We start from the raw sequence: 20218 nt of genomic DNA, 5'->3' as shown, positions 1-20218 counted from the left end.
TTTATGAAAGCGTCTGAGGCCTGACAGGGTTCTGGAGAGTCCCTGGGCCTGACCCGGAAGCAGATGAGCGGAGGCCCAGGAGCTGAACCACGAACCTCAACTACAGTTTCTGGCAGGCTCTTCAGGGTCTGAAAAGGAGGTAGAAATTTCAGATGGCAAAAGTAAACCCCTAGCAGGGGGGCAGAGGCAGTGCCACCTGTGGACAGCCTCCCCTGGGGCCGTGTGGCCAAGGACCCAGTGCTGAGAACCCAGCTCAGAGTGACCCCGACAGGCCGGGTGCCTCGGCGCCTGGATGAAGTGCACTGAAACCCCCTGGAAAAGGCACGTGCTTCCCAACCTCGGAGACTCCCCACAAACGGCGTCTCTAAGGACGGGCATCGCAGAAGTGGCCAGAGTCACAAAGAAACTGGGCCCGTGCCCGGGGTCAGAAGGAAGAACAGACGGCAGACACAGGGCCACAGTCTCCAGATGCTGGACTTACCAGACACAGGCTTTTCTTCATCAGTTTAAAGAAGTAAATGTTGCCCTGCCTGGTGTGGCTCAGTGGATTAAGCGCAGGCCTGCAAACCGAACAACTGCCATTTGATGCCCAGTCAGGGCACAGGCCTGGGTTGCAGGGCAGTTCCCAGCAGGGGATGCACGAGAGGCAACCACACATTGATATTTCTCTCCCTCTCTCCTTTTCTTTCCCTCTAAAGATAAATAAATAAAATCTTTTTTAAAAAAAGTAAATGTTAGAAAATGTCCTCAGGAGAAACTGGAAACTATTTAGGACAACGTGATTTTAAAAGAACAAACTAGAACTTCTAGAATTAAAAAATACCCAAACCAAAATCTAAAGCTCAGTGGATACCTTAGGCAGTAGTTGGAAAACAATAAAAGAGAATGTGAATGGACTGGAAAAACCACCGGAAGGAAGTATGAAGACTGTAGACCACGGAGACAAATGCAGGGAGGAGATGACAGGCAGAGAGGTGCAGTGGACAGAGTAAGGAATGGAACGTGCATTTAAGCAGCAGTTATAGAAAGACCACCGGGCAGAGGCTGTATTTGAAGGGATAATGGCTGCTAAAATGTAACCAGCTGCATTGATAAGAAAGAACCTCTAGATATGTATTGAAACCACAGAAAACCAAAGGCGGAAAAGTCTCAAAAGCAGCTATAGAAAAAGGTAGAGACAACTCTGAAGGAGGAACATTCTGGCAGCTTTCTTCGCGAAGCTGCAGCAGACGCCAGAAGGAGCGGACACTTGGAGGTGGCGTCCGTGCAAGAAGATCTAAAACTCTGTAAAACTGAGGGCCACATGGAGACATTTTCGGACAGAGAGAGAGCTGGGCATCAGCAGCTCCTCATCCAGCAAGAGGAAAGTGCTTCCAGACGGAGGATTCAGAACAAGAACAATGAAGGCTGGTTTATCACTTTTTGCTTTTGGTGCCAAATCTAAGGATTCCTTGCCACATTCACAGTTAGGGACATTCACCCTGTGCTTTCTCCTTATACTTGGATGGTTCTCCTACACTCAGGTTGGTCCATCCTGAGTTAATGTTGGGGTGTGGAGCGAGGTTGGGGCCCAGTTTCCTCCTGCGTGTGGACAGCACCATTCGTGGGCGTCTGTTCTTCCCCATTGAGTGGCCTTGGCACTCCTGATGAAGATCGATTGGTTGCACATGTTCAGGTCTGTTTCTGGACTCTCCGTTCTACTTAATTGGTCTATTATATATCTACTCTTCTGCCTGGAACACACTATTCTGATTACTGTAGCTTTGTAGTAAGTTTTGAAAGCAGGAAGCGTGAGTCCTGCTGCTCACACTTTATTTTTATTTTCCTCAGCGTGGCTTTGATTTGCATTTCCCAGAGGACTGATGATGTCAGGCCACTTTTGAAGAAGTGGGTCCCTCATTGAGAACGGTTTTCACATTCTTAAAGATTTAGAAAAAAGAAGAATATGCAATAAAGACTACTGTATTCAGGCCATAAAGCCTAAAGTATTTGCCATCTGGACCTTTATAGAAAGTTTGCTAACCCCTCATCTAATAAATCAGATACTAGGATTTATTGTTTTCTAAAACTTTCACACAGTGGAGGTAGTGGTGCAGAATTAGGTAAGTACGTTGGTAGAACCACACAGAGAGCATTGAAATGGACCCCCACATGCACACATCCGATTTCAAATGGATCACAGACCTCAAAATCAAGAGCACCTAGAAAACCTTCATGATCTTTGTGTAGAGGAGAATGTCCTAAGTCATTGCCAGGGCAAACGCAAAAGGAGAAGGCTGATCACTGACCACTGTCAAATTAAGAAATTTTATGCAAAGGTACCAGCAGCCATGCAAGCAGAGAATACGTTCTCCACCTCTAACCACAAAAAAAAGCATGTCCAGAGCAGAGAACTTCCACAAATGCACAAGAAGTCCGCAATTCAGCAGAAAACGGGCTATGGGCTTGAAGAGCCATCCCTAAGAGGAGGAAATGATTTTATCCCGTGCTCACCAGATTCGCTGAAATTAAAACACTCAGCAGTTCCGAGAATTGGCAAGGATGCAGAGTAGCAGGAAGTCCCGTCCGCACCGGCGTGGTGGGGACCTGACTTGGCGCAGCATTGCGGAGAACCGGATTGGCAGTGCTCATGGAAGTTTACGTGGTGTGTGCCCCGGGGCTCAGTCGTCCACCCCTCACTCTGCACAAAGGCAGGTGTGTAAACGTGTCAGCAGCACACTCACCGATGGAAAGGGCCCACGTGTAATGGTCCAACAATGGAGCCGGGAAAGAAACTGCGCTTACTCTAAGCACTGCAGTGACAGGGGCGAGGGACAGCACCTGGTGTGGCAAAGACTCTGCCATGGCCCCACAGGCAGACACGGCCGGGGGGGGGGGGGGCGGCACACACAGTGAGGTGCACGCTGTCTGCATCCGTCCCCATGGCCCACGTGTGCTGTGCAGCTCCCTGAAAACCTGGCCACAGTGCTGAGGGATACAGGCCCACGAGAGCAGTCCACAAGGGAGCAGTAAGAATGGGGTCACCGGTGTCGGAGTGGCAGTCGCCCCAGGAGTCGGAGCGGTGCCGGTCGGGGCATGCTTCTCGACTGGGGAGGCCGCTGTTTCCTCCGTTCGGCTCACTTTTGTCTCTTGTGCACTTTCCTTATGGTATGCTGTAGTCTACAATAAGAAGAATTTGAAAGGGACCCTAACTAGATGAGTGGGCAAGTACTGTTTGTAAAGAATGTAGCCTGTACTGCCTATAAATGCAAAAACAAAAAGGAGGTCGTCTGAGCGCTCCGCCCCAGGAGGCGCTGGCTGGTTCCATTCCGGACCTCGGGACGGGCCGCGCTGCAGCTGCCGGCAGGGCCGAGAGCGCCGCGTGTGGACGTGAAAGTCCAGTGGGGGCAGGTCCAGGGCACAGCGTGTGCAGGAGGGCCCGGTTCTGTGTGGGAAGAAAGAAGTGTGTGCACACGAGTGCACAGAGCGGTGAGTCCGCCCACCACACGGCCCCAGCGGTTCGGTGTCCTTTTGTTGTATGTGTTTATGATCGTAAGACCTATGTTTTTAAATCATTTTTTACTTTCCCTTGTGGGGTTTTTATTCGCCGTTGGGCATCTGCTGCTCCCGTGACCACGGTGGTCATGAAGTCCTTGAGGATCAGGCTGTGACGGTGGCGGTGACGTCCCCCTGGGGTCGTGCCACGTGCAGGAGCAGGTCCGAGTGTGGCTTTGCTCACGTCCCTGAGCCAGTGTGGCACAAAGGGACCTCAGTTTGGCTGTGGTCTGTTGCGTGTGTGTTTTGCATCATTCCGGGGCATTTTATGACAATTCCTCCAGCACTCATTTCTGGGCTTGTGTTTCCCAAGCAGTGTAGTGGGACAGGCCTGGTTGCCTCACAAACACGCTTCAGGCCACGCGTGACCGTCCTTGGGGTCCTGGCCCCACACTTCATTTTGCCCAAGTGGGGGAGGCCGGCGATGCCTGCAGTGGCTGTGTTTCTGAAATGCTCCGGCTCCCCAGCCCCCACCGGCTTGGCTTTGCTTCCGGCCTGCGTGTTGACTGTTGGTGTCTGATCCTGCTGTCAACTTGCTGGTCGCTGGCCGCTTTTCGTTCTCTCTCTCATAACTCTCATGTTTTAAATATTTAGGCCTTTCACTCTCTCACAGGCTCCCTTTGTCCACCCAGGTGTAGTCTGGGAGTGTCCGTCCCCTCCTCCTCGGTTTGCTGGCATCATGGCAGCACTAGAAGTTTGGGGGTACGATCAGGCCAGGAAAGACCCGCACTAACCAGCCTCACCCAGGCAGCATCTAGGGCAGGGTAAGGGCAGCTGGGAGGAGGAGGGTGGTCCTGGTGGGCAACAGGAACAGCGGGGAGAGAGCCAGGTTTGTCCTTCTCTGCCACCAACCTCAGCCACTGCCTCAGAGCCCGCATCCCCTCACCAGCAGAGACGGGGTCCTCCAACCTGTCTCCCAGGTGTGCTGTCTGGTGGATCCATGCCCTGAGGCCAAGGAAAGGCACAGAGCTGTTGCCAAGGTAACAAACTGCATTAAAGCAGCCTGCCGGCCATTGGCGTGACTCAGATTCAATGAATTGTCTGCGTTTTAGCCCTAGAATTTTCTGTTCACACCCCGTTGTATATTAAAAAGAGATTAGCATGATGGACCGAAACACACAGTCCAGGTACATCCTGTCCACAAGAGACTCTTCAAACCCCCAGACCCAGACGGACTGCAAGAGTTCTACCCAATGTTTAAAAAGAACTTGCAGCAACCCCTCTCAGACTTTCCCAGAAAACTCAGGAGGGGACATTCCTGACTCACCCCGTGAGGTCTGCACGACCCCGACACCAAAACCAGATGGACCACAGGAGAGGAGCGCTGTGGGCCAGTCCTCCTGGCCAACAGCAGCGTGAATGTCCTGTACGAAGCGCTAGCAGGGAGGTCCCGCAGCGCACTGAGAAGATGGCCCACCCCGATCAGACGCAGTTTATGGTGCGGTGTGAGAAAGCCAGTGCCACCCGGCAGCATGACGGGCTGGAAATGTGTGACCGCTTCCGTGCAGGAAAGGCGTTTGATGAAATCTAACACCCTTCCCCGATAAAACCAGCATAAGAACTGTGAATAAAAGGCAGCCACCACGACGTGGTGAAAACAGCCCTTTTTGAAAGATCCACGGCTGACACACTCTGTGATGGTGGGAGACCAGAGACCCACTCCGAGACCCCGACAGGACCCGTCTGCCTGTTTTCACCGTTCTGTTCGCCGGGGCGGCAGAGATTCTAACCAGAGCGGTCAAGCAGGAGGAAAAAGTAATAACAAAGGCATCCAAGTTGGAAAGCAAATAAAATTAGCTCTGTTCGCCCTAAAGATTCTACAAAGTCCTGTTAGAGCTGGTTACGGAATCCAGCAAAGTGGGAGGCTGCACAGCTGACCAACAGCCATCAGCTGCGTCTTCGCACGCTGACAGTGAGCGCTCCGAAAAGGAAGTTGGGACCAGTCCCATTTACAGCAGCATCAGCAAAGTAAAACGCTTGGTGTCACCACGTTCCCTGAGCTGTGCTTCACGCTCCCAGGACGCAAATGACTTCTCTGTGATCCTTGGCACATACAAAGAACACATTTAAAGCCCCCCAAAATGAGTGAGATACTTAGGGGTTAACTTAGGCAAGGAGGGGAAAGGCTTGCGGATGAAAACTGCCGGAGGAGTTCTGTGCAGCAGAGGGCACGGTCCGTAAGGTGAGAAGGCAGCCCGCGGGAGGGGAGCAAGCGCTGGCCATCACGCAAGTCGTCCTGCGAGAAGAGACAAAGGGTGTGAATAGACATCTCTCCAAAGACAATCTGTAAAAATGGTCAGCAATGTGTGAAGAGACCTCCGCTTCAGTACCAGCTGCAGAAGCGTCAATCAGAGCCACAGTAAGATACTGCCTCACACCCATCTGGATGGTTTTGCTGTGAGGGTGAGCAGCAGCAGGGCCCTCGGGCGCTGTCGGTGGCTGTAAACCGGCGCAGCTGCCCTGGAGAACATTGGTGTGGCTCCAGAAACTTGGCGCTGCAACCACCATGAGCTCCAGCGACCCCCCTTCAGCTCATACACAGAAGAACTGAGAGTAGGGTCTCAACTGGACAGTTCCACACCCACGTCCACAGCAGCCAGAGGCGGAGGACAGCACAGGGGTCCATCCACAGGGACTCGGCTCCGGATGCAAGGAAACTGACATGCGCCACAGCGGGCCTGAGCTGGGAGATGCTTGGCAGGTCCCAGAAGGCCACGCACCGTCCCCGGGATTCCTTTCCCATGGGGACAGTGAAATGGGCTCCTTGGAGACAGCACACAGAGCAGGGACAGTGAGGGGCCAGCTGGGGGTGACGTTTACCAGACAGAGTTTTCGATTCCCAGGGGACAGAGTTCTGGAGCTGCGTCTCCCGGCAGCAGAAATGCAGGCAACCCTGCAAAACTGCACACTTAAAGGTGGTTGAGAAGGTCGGTCTACGTGGTGTGTTCTCCGCACAGTTCTAAGTAGATGGGTGTGGTTGTGCACAGCAGAGCGTAAAGACAGGCTGCTGTGGGTGGGCACAGGACACAGACCTCTGGCTCGGCTGCCGGTCGTCCTCACCGCTCTTGGAATGTCTGGCTCACGAAACTCAGGGGTGATGCGGTTCGGAGAGCGCTCACCGTCCCCTGCCCACTCGTTCACGTAACAACCTTCTCAGATTAGCTTCTGCCATCAGCAGAATCCGTGGGATCTGTCCCTTACATTGTAACAAAGTGATTTTAAACGGCAGGGGTTTCATTCACTAAGAGGACTGGGCCAGAGTGTGGCCTCCAGGCCCAGGGGCAGCTGCTGTGGGAAGCAGGGAGGGCCGTGACCTGCTGCATCAGTCCCCACCATGGTCCAGCTGCCGGGGCTGGGGGCTCAGCGCCCCTCTGACCCCCAGAGAACTGGGAAACTCAGACACACACAGAAGTGACCCCAACCCGGAGGGCAGGCCTTGGCTTGGTTACTCTGGCCGGTGGTCTCTGGATTGGAATGTTTTGGTTTCCCCCTCCCCCAAGTAAGAATAAGAGAATTTAGAGTCATCAATTTTATTTTTAAGTTAGGATTTTAGTAAAATATCTGAGTGAGAGGAAATTCTGTAGAGTTACGTCAAACGAAAGTATGATGCGGGTCCCCAAACAATGGGGAGGAAAGCTGCACGTTAGAAAGACAGCAAATCCTGCCATCCCAGCGCCCGCAGAGAGGGGCCTGGACTTTGCACATCTGTACTTCTCCTTGAATTTTCTCTTTTAAAAAAGAACTTCATCTGCCAGTCTTAGTGCAAAATATGATAAAATATTGTCTTCCCAAAGCTTTAAGAAGCAAGATGTCATAAAATAACCCTACAGTTCACTCTTTTGTTTGTTGAGTTTGAAACACATTTTTGGAAATACCAAGCAAATTCTCCATCAGAGAAGGTGGAAAACATGTGGCTTTGAGAAGCAGTTTATTGACACCTTTCAAGTGTCCCCTTTGTCCGGGAGGTTCCCACTGCCCTGGCCATGGGGGGCTTACATTTCCTGTGGCCCTGCTCCTGGACAGACCCCCATGTCGTGCTGAGGAGGAGCCCCCAGAGCTTTGCCCTCCAGGGAATGCCACCGGGCAGCCTCTCCGTAGGCGGCACTTTGCTCTCAGGGTCCAAGGTCTGGGTTCCCTCAGGCTGGCACCAGGGCTCAAGGGAAGAAAGCTGGTGGGACCTGTATTTCACACCCCGTTTCACCCCAGAGAAGAGACAGGGGCCCTGGGGACCCCAGTTACTGCCTGAGGTCCTGTCTGCAGGCTGTGTGGCAAATGAAAGTGGTTTCCCAAGACGCCCTCTTCTGCCTCTTACAGACTGACTCTAGAGAAAGGTCACTTGGCTCAGCCCGACTTGCTTGGTAAGGCAGCCTTCCTGAAGGCAGAGGGCTGGTCGTGTGCGTTGCTCAGGCTGAGAAGAGCGTGCAGTGAAAGTCCCGGGTTCGCAGTGCCAGGCACACCCCGCCGCAGAGGCGGCCAGGCACCGGCGGGCGCCACGCTCGGAGCCTTCTCACAGTGTGCTGCAGGTCGGGTGGGGTCACCCTCTCCGTTGTGCACTACCTGTAGCTCACTGGGCCCTTGAGAGCTGAAAACAAGTTGGGGGCCAGGCCGCGGGAGCTTCCTCCCACCCAGCGGGGCTGCCCAGGGGCTTGCTCCAACAGCTGGCAAGGCCGCAGGGGAAGCCCTGTGCAGCTGCCCTCCTGGCACTGGGCTTCGCTCTGCCAGAGGCATCAAAGGGACTGTGCTGAGTGTGGCTGGCTCCTACGCCGCCCTCAGGTGGTCCAAGCTCTTGGCCCCTTGGCTCCCGTGCCCTGCGGATCTAAGTCTCTCCTGCAGATCACCCTGGGCGTGTGCCCATTCTGGTGGTGGGTGTCTCCTTGTTTGCAGGACGCTTCAGAGACGATTATTGACGGAGATGGGAAGGGGCCTCCTGAGGCCGCCTGGCGTGCTGTCCCCACAGAGGACAAGGTCAGGGTGTTTGTGGAGGGCGGGGCTGAGGCTGGGAGCACAAGAGCCCTTTATGAGCAGCGGCTGGGCACCCCTGCCATGGGCCCCCGCCCCCCTCTCCCCCAGCCAGCCGCAGCGCTGCCGGCTTTCCCAAAGCAGCTTACCGCCTCTTGCTTCAGAGAGCCACGCTGTGGGTGACTCACACTCTGGCAGAGCGACGGCGGCTCTGAGCCCTCCTCTGTCCCTTTTGTTCGGGGAAGTGGGGGAGGACCGGCTGGGTGAGTGTCCAGCGAAGAGCACCCTGACCCGTGGCTCCGGCCCACCTCTGCCTGCCAGGGCGGCCATTGGCTTCAAAGTTCTGCCCAGCCACGCAGGGTTTGTGCTCTGCTTGGCTGCCGGGCCGGGTCAGACTGGGATCACTGTTCTCATTCCACTCCTGGGCGTGTGGTCTTTGGTGGTCAGTCCCACTAGTGGGCTCAGCCCTGCATGTGGGGTGGGCAGGTAAAAGCGTGGCCTGTGGACCTGACCAGCCTTTTTGACCTCAGAAGGCCCAGCTTCTAAGCCTTGGTGTCTTCACCTAGGACAGCGGGGACTGCGGACTGTGACCGGATTACATGCGACAATAGGCGTCAGGTAGCACACTGCCTGGCACAGCAGTTGCCACAGAGCTGGGAGTGGCGTTGTTACCTGGCTGGGCGTGTGGTCTGTGCTGAGCCAGCCATGGGCTGTCCTTGGTCCCCGCTGGCCGCTCATCAGCTGACGCTGTTCAGGGCCTGCCCAGCTGCCCCTGGACACAAAGCCATGGCAGGTCCCCAGCCTCAGATGTGGAGCAGGCTGGGGTTTGGAAACAGCGCCCTTGGCAGGTCCCCCTTGCACAGGTTTCTGCCCAGCTTGTGGGGGTCCACTGGGGGTGGGAGGCGGAGGGTGGGGTGGGTGCTATGGACTGTGGTGTTGGTGAGATGACCCCCTGCTTGATGGCCGGGCCTGCCACTGTCCTGCGTTCCGGCACTAGGTACGACAGATGGGCTCCTGAGCAGTGACTGAGCGCTGGATGCTGAGTGACTATCCAGAGGGCCAACTGACACCAGCCCCCCCCCAGGAGGACAAGGGCAGTCTTTCTAGGGGCTGTTTGAGCACTGACAGCCACCCGCCCGGCGAACCGTGCCACAGGGTGGCTTTTTCTCAGGTTCAGGCCCATGAAGGAGGACCAGTGGCTGCCAAAGTGTATGTGAAGTGGGCTTGTATGTGCAGGGCACGGAAGCTGGCCGGGGGGCGCGGGCCTGTGCTGTGGCTTCTGTTTCTGTCCTTAGCAGTTACTGAGCCGAGCCGGTGATGGCCCAGGGGTGACAGCCCTCTGGCAGCAGGGCGCTCCCTCGGCTTCATCCGCAGGGCCTCGAGCTCTGCCCTGGCGTCAGCGTCCCTGCGCCAAGTGGGCGGGAAGTGCGCCCATCGGAGAGCCCTCACCGTCCCCGTGTCTCAGCCAGAGGCCGCTCCGAGCTGGGTCACCCGTGGGGCCTCGTGGAAGGGGAACAGGCACAGAGAGCAGTCTGTCCGCAGGGAGCCCGCCGAGCAGGGCTCAAACCGCCCCGAACCTCCGTGCGTGCAGCTCGGAAAGGGTCCCCCGGCCTTGTCTCGGGGGCGGAGGAAAGGGCCTGGGTTCCAGGAGGTCTGTCTGTGTCTGTGACTTCCTTTGAATTTTACTGTCCTGGGTCCAGAGCAACAGCCTGTCCCAAGATGAGTCATGGATCGAGTGCAGTGACCAGCCGGCCTTGTCAGAACAGGAAAGGACAGGGGGAGCTGCAGGGAGGAAGGGATTCTGCAGAAGAGTGGCCCCCAAAACCACTTGCGAGGAGGGACCCTGTCCCCCAGGGGATTGACAGCTTCTTGCTGTGCCCCTGCAAGCAAGAGCCTGGTGGGTTGCTGGGGCAGCCCCAGGGGAAGAGGCCTGGGGACGTCCCTGGAGGGAGGATCAGGAGTGGTGGCAGCTAAACTTAGCTCCCGGATAAGCTGCCTGTGCAAGGAAGTGAACAGGGATTGGGAGCTGGGGGTTGGGAAGACTTAAAGGGACAGCGACAGGCTTTAAAAGATTGTCCGGCTGGTCCTTGTGGGGTGTGTGCCTGGACCTTCAGAGCCTGTGGCGTGGCGTCCTCGGGACTTGCCATTATGTCACAGGTGTGTCTTTGTAATAAACGACAGGCAAACTCCATGTGTGCTTGGAGCTCCGTGTGCAGTGTCTGGAGAGGCCGTGGGGTGGGCTGGCTTGGCCTGGCGCTCGGGGGATGAGCGCATCCCTGGTGGCTGGCCGTCACTCGGGCGGAGGCCGGTGTGCACAGAACGGGGTGGTCGTGTGGGCCCCCCAAGGGTGGCACTCCTCGGAAGTTGGCCTTGGAAAGCCACAGCTGACGGCCTTTTGGTCAGCCCTCAACATCTCCCGTTCCTCCCCAGGCCGAGACTCGGGTCACGGAAAGGAGCAGCCCTGGGCAAGCGAGCACAGACCCAGCAGCATCGGGGTCCCGCCTCGCACTCGGGGCTCTCCCCATTGGCTCTGGTTCCTCAGCCTCAAGGCAAGGCACCAGGTGGTTTTCTGTGTTTCATACTTTTAAGATCCAGTGTCTCTGTCACTGTTTCATGTCTGTGGTCACACGACACAGCCACAGGCTGCTTCCCTCCCGAGCAGCCCGGTGGCAGGAGGGCGGGAAGGTGGAGAGGTGGTGGTGCTTTCCCTTCAGAGGCTGAGGACTGAGTCGGCACGGGGACAGCCCTCAGAGGGGTGCCAGGCCCACAGCGGTGGCTTCGTGTCAAGGAGGAGGCCGCAGAGACGGCGCTCCGACCTGGAGAGCTGCCGTGTGGGCCGCATGGCACGTGTTCCTCAGGTGCACACCGCCCCCCTGTGTCCCCTCCCCCCACACGCCCCAACTGTGTTCTGTTGTCCCACTGCACTGCCAGCCACACGTCTGCCCACCAACCTTGGGGGCAGCGGTGGTTTCCGGCCTCGGCTTTGAGGATCGTGCTGCCGGAGTTCTCTGGGGGGGCTGTTCTCATACTGACACTGTCACTCGTACACATGGGGGTGGATGGTCACATGCCAAGCCACAGTGACATCACTGGTGGCCGCCTACGTGCGTGCTCGTCTCACCTCGTCCTCTCGGTGTTAATGGCTGACGCATCACATGCTGATCGCTGGGGAGATGGCGCCCAGTGGGAGGAGGTGGGTGGTTTTGTTGGAACGAGTCAGCGAGAACTCAGGGCCTTTCCCTGCAGAGCCTGAAGGAAAGGAGCCAGCGGCCGACGCGGCCCCGTTCTGAGTTGGCTCGGGACTGCTGCGGAGCGGAGCGAGTCCTCTGTCCTCCCTGCGGCTGCCAGTGCTGCTGTCGTTAGTTAATCAGGCAGCCTCCTGGGGGGGGGGGGGGCCATCCTTACTGCTGCCATTCTGGTGTGGGGACAAGCTTCCCCCGATGGCCCCGGACCACGCTCTCGGTCACCAGAGGAAAGCTCCAGGAAGCACCGCCGCGTCAGCTTTGAGAAAACGCACGCCCAGCACCCCGTGGCCTGCAGAGCCCACCGAGCACGAGGCTGCCAGAGCTCAGGGCGCGCACGAACATGAGGTTTCATGGTTCGTTGGGGTCTGGCCTTCAGAAGGTGTTAGTTCTACTGCTGGGTAACAGGTGATCACAGTGCAGGTGGGTAAACAGCTGCACAGATGCGCTGTCCATGGTGGGCACTGGTCAGGGGCTCACCAGGCTGAGGTCCAGGGATCCGTGGGCTCGCCTGTCCTTGCAGAGCTCACTTCCCTGCAGTATTTGACTGGGGCCCCTTTTGTTTTGCTGGTTGCCAGCTGGGACCCCTCTCCGCTCCCTGTACCCTTAGTTTCTGGCCCCGGGGCCCCTCCTCCATAGCCCGGCTGCTCACTTTCCACAGACCTGCAGGAGGGCACCGCTCTGAAAGGGTCCCGGGTACTGGGGGGGGGCGCTGGTCCCCTCCTGGCCTTGGCCCACCCTCAAGGGTAGGGGACTATGTGTGGGTGCATTCGTGAGGTCATGCGGAGGTCAGCCAGCACAGAACCCCGTTCCCACCCAGGTCTGTGCCTGTGTTTGCTCCTGAGTTTGTTGTTTCAGTTTTTACACATGGTCCGAGACCCTTTTTGAGCTCGTTTCTGTGCATGGTGATCGGACCTGTGTGCTTTGTCTTTCCCAAACAGACCACCGTTTACAGAAAAGACATTCCTCTCCCCACCCCAGGCCCTGAGTTACTTTGAAACTTTTGCCCAAACCAGTCTGCCACCTCCGTGTGGCTCTCTCTCCTCCTGGACGCTCATTTCTGTCCGGTTACCCATACGCCTCTTCCTTTTTTTTTTTAAGATTTTATTTATTTTTAGAGAGACAAGAAGGGGAAGAAACAGAGAGGGAGAGAAACCTCAGTGTGTGGTTGCCTCTCACCCCCCCCCCAGGGACCTGGCCCGCAACCCACACATGTGCCCTGACTGGGAATCGAACCAGCGACTCTTTGTTTCGCAGGCCAGTCTTCAATCCACTGAGCTTGTTTGGGGTTGTGGAGCTTCTTGAAATCTGTAAATGTATGTCTTTTACCAAATTGGGAAAATTCTCTGCTTTTTAAAAAAGCGTTTCTTCTCTCTGGGTCTCCCTGTTCTCTGCTGTTGGTTTCCAGTCCAGGTGTCCAGGTGACCTGGTGAAGTTGCCCCCAGATGGCCCAGCTGTTGTCCTTGTTTATTAATCTTCCTTTCCCTCCTGGGATTGGATCGGTCCTGTCCTCCCAAGTTCAGAGCTCACTGGCTCTGTTCTGTGTCCTCTTCAGTCCGTTACCGAGTCCACCGTTAGATGTTTCATTGTGGGCACTCTGCATACTAGTGCCGACGTTCCGTCTGGCTCTCTCTGTTTTCTCGTTCTCTGCTAAGATGCTTTATGTCTTTATTCGGTATAAGCACGTCACTGCTCATTGAGCTTCGTTATAATGGCCGCTGTAAAGTCTTTGTCTAGTAATTCCGTATCTGGGCTGTTCGAGTTGGTGCCTGACTCTGCCTCCCTCGAGGGTCAGAGCCATTTTCCCGGCTCTCTGCACAGTGAGTGCTTTGGATTGTGCCCTGGACGTCACGAATGTCATTTTAGTCCCCAACTAACATTGGCATCTTCACTTGGGCGGGCAGTGAACGTGGTGAGACTGAGGGCCAGTTCTGCCATGCTGGCATGACAGCCCTGAGGGCACCAGAAGGGGGCGCTCAAGGGTTCTTCCACAGCCCCAATGCGCAGGAAGGGAGGGGGGGTGAGGGAGCGGGGCGCCCCAGCCGCAGAGGAGTCCGGTCACCGTGCAGCTGCTCCCTCACCGGCTGTTTCCTGTCCATCCTGGGGGGCGGGGCAGGATGTGCAGACAAAGCGAGAAGGGGGGGAAGTGGCAGGGGATGTGTGCTTCCCCACGTGGAAGGGGGACACTGTGGGGGTGGAGACCGGGTGCAGGGCAAGGGGCCTCTTTCTCTTTCTTCCTGCAGCTGAGGGTGCCTTCCCTTGCAGCGCTTACCTCTGGGACACCCAGTGCCCTACAGCATCCCCGGTGTCATAGGGAGCACCGAGTTTGCTCCTTGTCCTTTGTGCTCTGCCCAGGGTTGGGGAGGGTGTGCCTCTGTCCCCTAACACCATCCAGAAGGCCGTTGCTCTGAAATGGGGAGGCTGCCTCTTCTCCAGAGGAAAGGTGCCCCTTGCCCTTCTCCCCTGCGCCTGTTTGGGGCCAGTGGGGAAAGGCGAGTCAGGAGCCGGTGCCTGCTCCGTCACCGCCTGCCTCCTCCTCCGTGAACTCTCAGGCTGGAGCTGCCACTTTGTGCCTCCCCACTCCTTCCCCCGCCAGGGCCTAGGAGGTCAGCCTGTGCACAGTGTGGCCTCACCGCCTTGCTTTTTCTGAGAGGTGGTGCTGGGGTGCTCGCTCCACAGCCGCCGCCCACGGAGCCTTGGGAGACCCTCGGCACCAGCAGCCCCGTGTCAGGGGCAGGCCCCAGTGATGTCCTGGAGAGCCGTGCCCCAGGCGTGGGGGCACAGGGAATCTTCACTGACCACGAGGCTGGTCGGCTCTGCAGGAGCCAGCGTTGGAACGCCCTGTGGGTGCCCCCTGCGCCCCAGGGCTGCCTCTGCATTTGGTGGCTCTGCACTTCCTGAAACAGGGCTGGGTGACTGGCGCTGTGCTCCCAGCCAGGGGACAGCCCACAGGTGTCCAGCCCAGAGTGTGCAGGGGACAGAGAAAGACGCACTGGTCCTCCATGAAGGTCCCCACAGGACGCGGCAGGTCCATCCTACAGACATGTGAGGGGAGACTGGCAAGTCCCAGGACACTGGAGCCCGTGGGGGGCGGGGGGGCTCTCCTCTTATCAGTCTCTGCCCTGGAAGACAGCGTGTGGGGTGCGGCGGGCCATCTGCAACGGAGCAGAGCTGTCACAGGAACATGGCCGTGGGCCCCACCTGGAGCAGGCCGGCCCATCCTCAGAGGGACGCTGGCCCGTCCCTGTGCAGCAGGAGCAGAGCAGGGCGCTCTGGGAACCGGCCTGACCTTGAATTCTGGGGTTGGGGCTAGAGACACCGCATTGTTTAACTTTAAAAAAAGTGTTATTTTTATTTTTTAATATCTCCATGTAGTCTTAGACCTTCTCCTTTGCCGTACTGTTCACACAGAGGTGGAATGACACGCGAGTTCTTCTGCCCGAGAGTCAGGCCCTGCCGCAGGGACTGAGTCACGGGTGTTTTCTCTCTCCTTGGCAGGGGGAGTCGGTGAGGTACTTCCTGGACAACTTGGACCGGATCGGCCAGCTGGTGAGTGTGCGCCACCCCGTCCAGGCTCCACCCTCTCGCCGTGTTGTCGCACCAGGTGACCTGAGGGGATGGCAGTGTCACGAGGGTCTCCTCAAGCCTGTAGAGGAAGCTCTCGTGTCCTCGGTCACAGACCTGCAGTCACTGCTAATCAGTAGTGAGGTGGCATTTCTGTGAAGTCCCTTTACCCGGTCCCCACCCAGGGGCCAGGCCATTTGACCGTCTGCCATGGAAAGTTCAGATGTGGACAGATCCGGAGAGGGTACTGAACCCCAGGTCAGACAACTTGTCCCAACAGTCCCATCCCGCTCCCCATCATTGTGCAATTTCATCAATAGTACAGGGGCTGGCACAGGAAACGCCCCTTTTCTACGACAGAATCTTTTATTACAAAATCATAAGCATGTCATTCTGTAACAGCACTATCGCACTCAAGCACACCATAGGACATTTTAAGTGAAATGTTCAAGTTAAAACTATAAATGAGCCCTGACTGGCGTGGCACATTGGACTGAGCGCTGGCTTGTGAACTGAAGAGCCGCCAGTTCAGTTCCCAGTCAGTGCACATGCCTGGGTTGTGGGCTTGGTCCCCACTAGGGGGTGTGCAAGAGGCAACCACACATTGATGTTTCTCTCCCTCTCTCCCTTCCCCTGTCTCTGAAATTAAGTGAATAAAAACTTTTAATATTTTTTTATTTGTCTGTAGAGGAAATAGGAAGGAGAGAGGGAGAGAAACATCAATGTATGGTTGCCTCTCATGCATCCCCTGCTGGGAACTGGCCTGCAACCCAGGCAGGTGCCCTGACTGGGAATCGAACTGCGATGGTGTGGTTCGCAGGCCCGCACTCAATCCACTGAGCTACGCCACCCAGGGCCAAAAAGATTTTTATTAATCTATAAATTATTACACCCATATTATTACCCTACCAACCATGCAGAGCCCATTTCTGAACAGTAAGACTCCAAAAGTCCAACCACAATACCCTATCGCTCCTAAGAAGCCGCGGTAGTTCTTTAATACCAGCCCTCCCCAGCCGGTTTGGGGACTTCCCAGGAGTCAGGGACGCTTTCTCATGGATGCTGCTTCACCCCAGCAATTTGAATCAACACCCTCATGAAGTCCTCAGGCGACGACTGGTCCCTGACACTTACTGGGGGTTTCTATCTGGGGGCTTCTCTCACCCGTCTGTTCTTTCCTTTCACTTGTTACAGTAACCGGGCCGTCTCCCCTGTCCAGCCCCTTCATCCATCCTGCAGTGTGGCTGCAGCCCATCTGGCCCTTTCTCCAGTCCCCATCTGCCCTGCGAAGTGGGGCCGGTCCTGGGGCGCTGTCGCCCTGTGCAGTTTGGGGAGACTTTGGCCCAAGTGCAGTGTACAGTGGTCAGGGGGGTCAGGTGAGGCTGAGACCGGTTCTGGAACTTCCCTTGCCTGCCTGGCTGCGCACCAGCGAAGGCTTTCAGCGCTCTCCACAAGTAACATGACATACACTGAAAGCCCAAACTAAATTATTTCACAGTAAGGTCTTAGAATGCATTTGCTCCAGAAATTAGGGGATTAGTAGGTAGCTTTGGGGCAAAAGCAGAGGAAGATGGCTAGTTGCCTGTGGGTTCCCGTGGAGACCCACCAGTGAGATGCTGAAAGTGCCCTCAGACTGGAGAGCTGCGTTGGCTTTGACGTGAGCACCTGGGTCCCTCCGATTTCTGCCCCAAGGTGCATTTGTGATAAAGAAGCTGCTTTCGGTATTTGGCTTGACTTCTCGCAGAACCAGTTTGAGTCTCTGCTCCCACCCCATCTTTTTGTTCTCTCTCCCACGCCTCCTTCCTGAACCTCTCTTGCTGTATCTTACAGAACTACATTCCTAGTAAGCAAGACATCCTGCTGGCAAGGAAAGCCACCAAGGGCATCGTGGAGCACGACTTTGTCATTAAGAAGATCCCCTTCAAGATGGTGGACGTGGGCGGCCAGCGGTCGCAGCGCCAGAAGTGGTTCCAGTGCTTTGACGGCATCACCTCCATCCTGTTCATGGTGTCCTCCAGCGAGTACGACCAGGTGCTCATGGAGGACCGGCGCACCAACCGGCTGGTGGAGTCCATGAACATCTTCGAGACCATCGCCAACAACAAGCTCTTCTTCAACGTGTCCATCATCCTCTTCCTCAACAAGACGGACCTGCTGGTGGAGAAGGTGAAGGGCGTCAGTATCAGGAAGCACTTCCCCGACTTCCAGGGCGACCCGCACCGGCTGGAGGACGTGCAGCGCTTCCTGGTGCAGAGCTTCGACCGCCGGCGGAGGAGCCGCAGCAAGCCGCTCTTCCACCACTTCACCACGGCCATCGACACGGAGAACATCCGCTTCGTGTTCCACGCGGTGAAGGACACGATCCTGCAGGAGAACCTGAAGGACATCATGCTGCAGTGAGTCGGCCTGGCAGCGGCGCAGGGCCCCGACGAGCTACTGGATCCTGGGGATGCACACTACTGAGACTCCGCACGCCGCTCGGGCGGCGGCGGTGCGCGCGCACAGCACGCTCTCCCGCGCGGGAGCACCGCTCCCGTCGGACGCAGCGGCACCGAGTGCGTGCGCGCGCAAGTGTGGCGCGTGCGCACTCTTTCTAATGATAAAACACTGACCGGCCGGCCTTCCAGACGGCTCTCTTCCTAACTTGCAGGTCTAACCCCAAAGCTCTGCCGCCGTAGCTTGTAAGAGGCCGAGTGCACACTGATGCTGCTAACGCAGTTCTGTGCCTGCCCTGCCCCGCCTGCCAGGGGTCTCGGGCCACCTCCCAAAGTGAGCAAGTTGCCTTTTAAAGCTCCCGTGCCCAGTTCCTGAGAGCCCCCGGTGCTGGCCCTTGGGTGAAGCCCCGGGGCCCGCCTCAGAGGGTGGGGTAGGACTCCACGGGTGTGGTCTTGCCTTACTGCGCCAGCGTGCGCTGTCCCTCCAGCCTGTCACCTTGCCCTGGTCTGTGGACCTGGTGCGTCCCTCTCCGCCCAGGCGCACAGCGGTGCTTGTTACTTTGGATCCGCCCTGCCCTTCCCCACCTACTGGCAAAGACAAACCAACCTGCCTTGCAGGGAGTTTCCCATCTCAGGAGTCCCCTCCTGACGATCCCTGCTGTCGGCTGCCCTGGCTCAGTACGGCACTCCCGCCCTTTCAGCCCTGGCAGCTGCAGGGTTACCAGCACAGCCTGCGGTCACACACCTGCTGGGGCACCGCCGACACTGCCCTGTAGGAAGCCCTCGGGCCCTGCAGCACCCCTAGTTTCTGCAGACTGCCCCCCCACCGACACCTCTTGCAGCCAGTCCCTGTCTCAGCCCCCCTTGCCCTCCCGGCTCTGGCCCAGGGCTCCCGCCTCTTTAGCGCCCACACAACACAGGTCAGTGTCGGCCACGGCTCTCAGCCAGGAGCGCAGGAGCTGGGGGCAGGGGCGGGCTGCTCAGCGGCACCCAGTTCGCGCTCGCTTTCCTGCCAGGCACCTCACCATGTACAAGAACACTGCATTCCACTGTCCCTGCTGGGAGCTGCTCTACAGAGCCCATCTTGGCTCCTGGGACTTCCCCCAGCATTGAAAGAAAAGGGAAAGAGCTTCCTTTGTGGCTGGCCCCAGGATGTCACTGTGGTCGACACACCTCCTGTGGCCCTTGTCCTGAAGCCACACTGCTCCCCTCCCCTCCTGTGTCCCCTGGCACCTCTCTTGGCTCTGAGTCAGCAGGCCAGATACTCTTGAGTCTCTAGGCAAGGCTGACCCAGAAGGGGGGGGGGCAGCCTGCCTCTGAGGCACCCTTGTTCTCCCCGTGTGTTTGATGAGGAGACAACATGAGATCCTTTCTCGCTGGTGCTCGAGGCCGAGTGGCGGCATTTGGGGGGATTTCAGCTGCTTTTGAGTTTTTGGCCAGAAAGAAGTTGCTTGTTTTGTGCTCCTCCTGTGGCTCTTCACAAGCCAAGAGGCCATTCCCGGGCTCAGGGCCGACTGCGTGGCTCAGAGGGAGGGAGCCCTGGGGGGCCGGGGCAGGGCGGCTCTGAGATCAGGTTTGCTTCTGATGACAGTGGGGGCAGCCCCTCGCCTGTCACTGTACTGGGTCTCGTCGGTGTGTGAGGGCTCCCGCTGCTCCTCACCAACCTGGAAGTGTGGGCTGCTGACCTCCTGGTCCTCGCACCTGCTGGCCGCCCCGTCTGAGTGCCTCTGCCTTTAACCAGCCTGCCACGTCTGCTCATTCACGTTCAAGTGCGTACGAGGGGCCTTGACTGTGTGGAGCTGCCCGTAACATGGGGTGGCCTTCAGGCCAGGACCCCGACCAGCTCAGCCCCCAACCTCACGGCCTGTTCACCGAGCCTGAGAGTCCCCAGGCCCCAGGAGGAAGGTGTCAACAGCGTCAGCTCTGAATTCTGGGATTCGTCATGACCAGAGAAGAAGAGAACGATTTGTAAAGCGAAACTAAACTGTTCACAACTTCGCTACACATAGGCTGTCCTCATCCTTGTCTCTAAAACCTTTGGCTTTGTAATTTTTTATCCTAATTCCACTGTTACCCTTGATTATTGTCTTTTTTATTGAGATATTGGAGAAGCAGGAGATAGCTGTGCCTCATCTATTATTGCAAAAATGTAACAATAAACGTCCTCAAAACAAGATGCTGTTCTCTTGGTCATACTGTCTGCAGTAAGGACCGTGGGGCCTTTTGCTGAGATGTCTCTAACTGTTCTGTGTGGGAGATGTGGAGTCACAGCTTCGTGACTGGCAGAGATCTCTGGCCTTTTATCCTGGGAAATTGTTTCATTTCTCGGATACGGAAAAAGTGAGTTGGGTTATTGTCACTCCGAGATGAGACACTAACGTGGAAACGGGGTCGGTAGTTGTGTCGGACTAACGTGGGGGCCCTGGGACAGACACCCCCGGACGTGGGGTGTGAGGCGAAGGCCCCGCTGAGCGGAGTGGCTGG

At 57.0% G+C, this 20218-nt stretch overlaps 1 protein-coding gene across 3 annotated transcripts in view; it reads left to right on the top strand.

Moving 5' to 3' along the window:
* The window catches only part of GNA12 (G protein subunit alpha 12), a 49427-nt gene extending 29517 nt beyond the window's left edge, over positions 1-19910 (top strand). For 2 of the 3 annotated variants that reach the window (XM_037137921.2, XM_037137920.2), the window contains 2 exons: positions 15234-15284; positions 17130-19910. In XM_037137921.2, the coding sequence (XP_036993816.1) occupies positions 15234-15284; positions 17130-17699 (621 nt within the window). In that variant the 3' untranslated portion in view covers positions 17700-19910. Of the gene's footprint in view, positions 1-8536; positions 8757-10923; positions 11055-15233; positions 15285-17129 lie in introns of those variants that run through there. The other variant, XM_053657007.1, reaches the window with a different exon arrangement.
* The last annotated feature ends 308 nt before the right edge of the window (positions 19911-20218 follow it).

This window comes from Artibeus jamaicensis, unplaced genomic scaffold (genome assembly GCF_021234435.1).
Source record: "Artibeus jamaicensis isolate MK-2021 breed Jamaican fruit bat unplaced genomic scaffold, CSHL_Jam_final scaffold_3151, whole genome shotgun sequence".
In the NCBI taxonomy this organism is placed as follows: domain Eukaryota; kingdom Metazoa; phylum Chordata; class Mammalia; order Chiroptera; family Phyllostomidae; genus Artibeus; species Artibeus jamaicensis.
The sequence above is the reverse complement of the archived record's forward strand: the minus strand, read 5'-3'. Positions and strand labels throughout refer to the sequence as shown.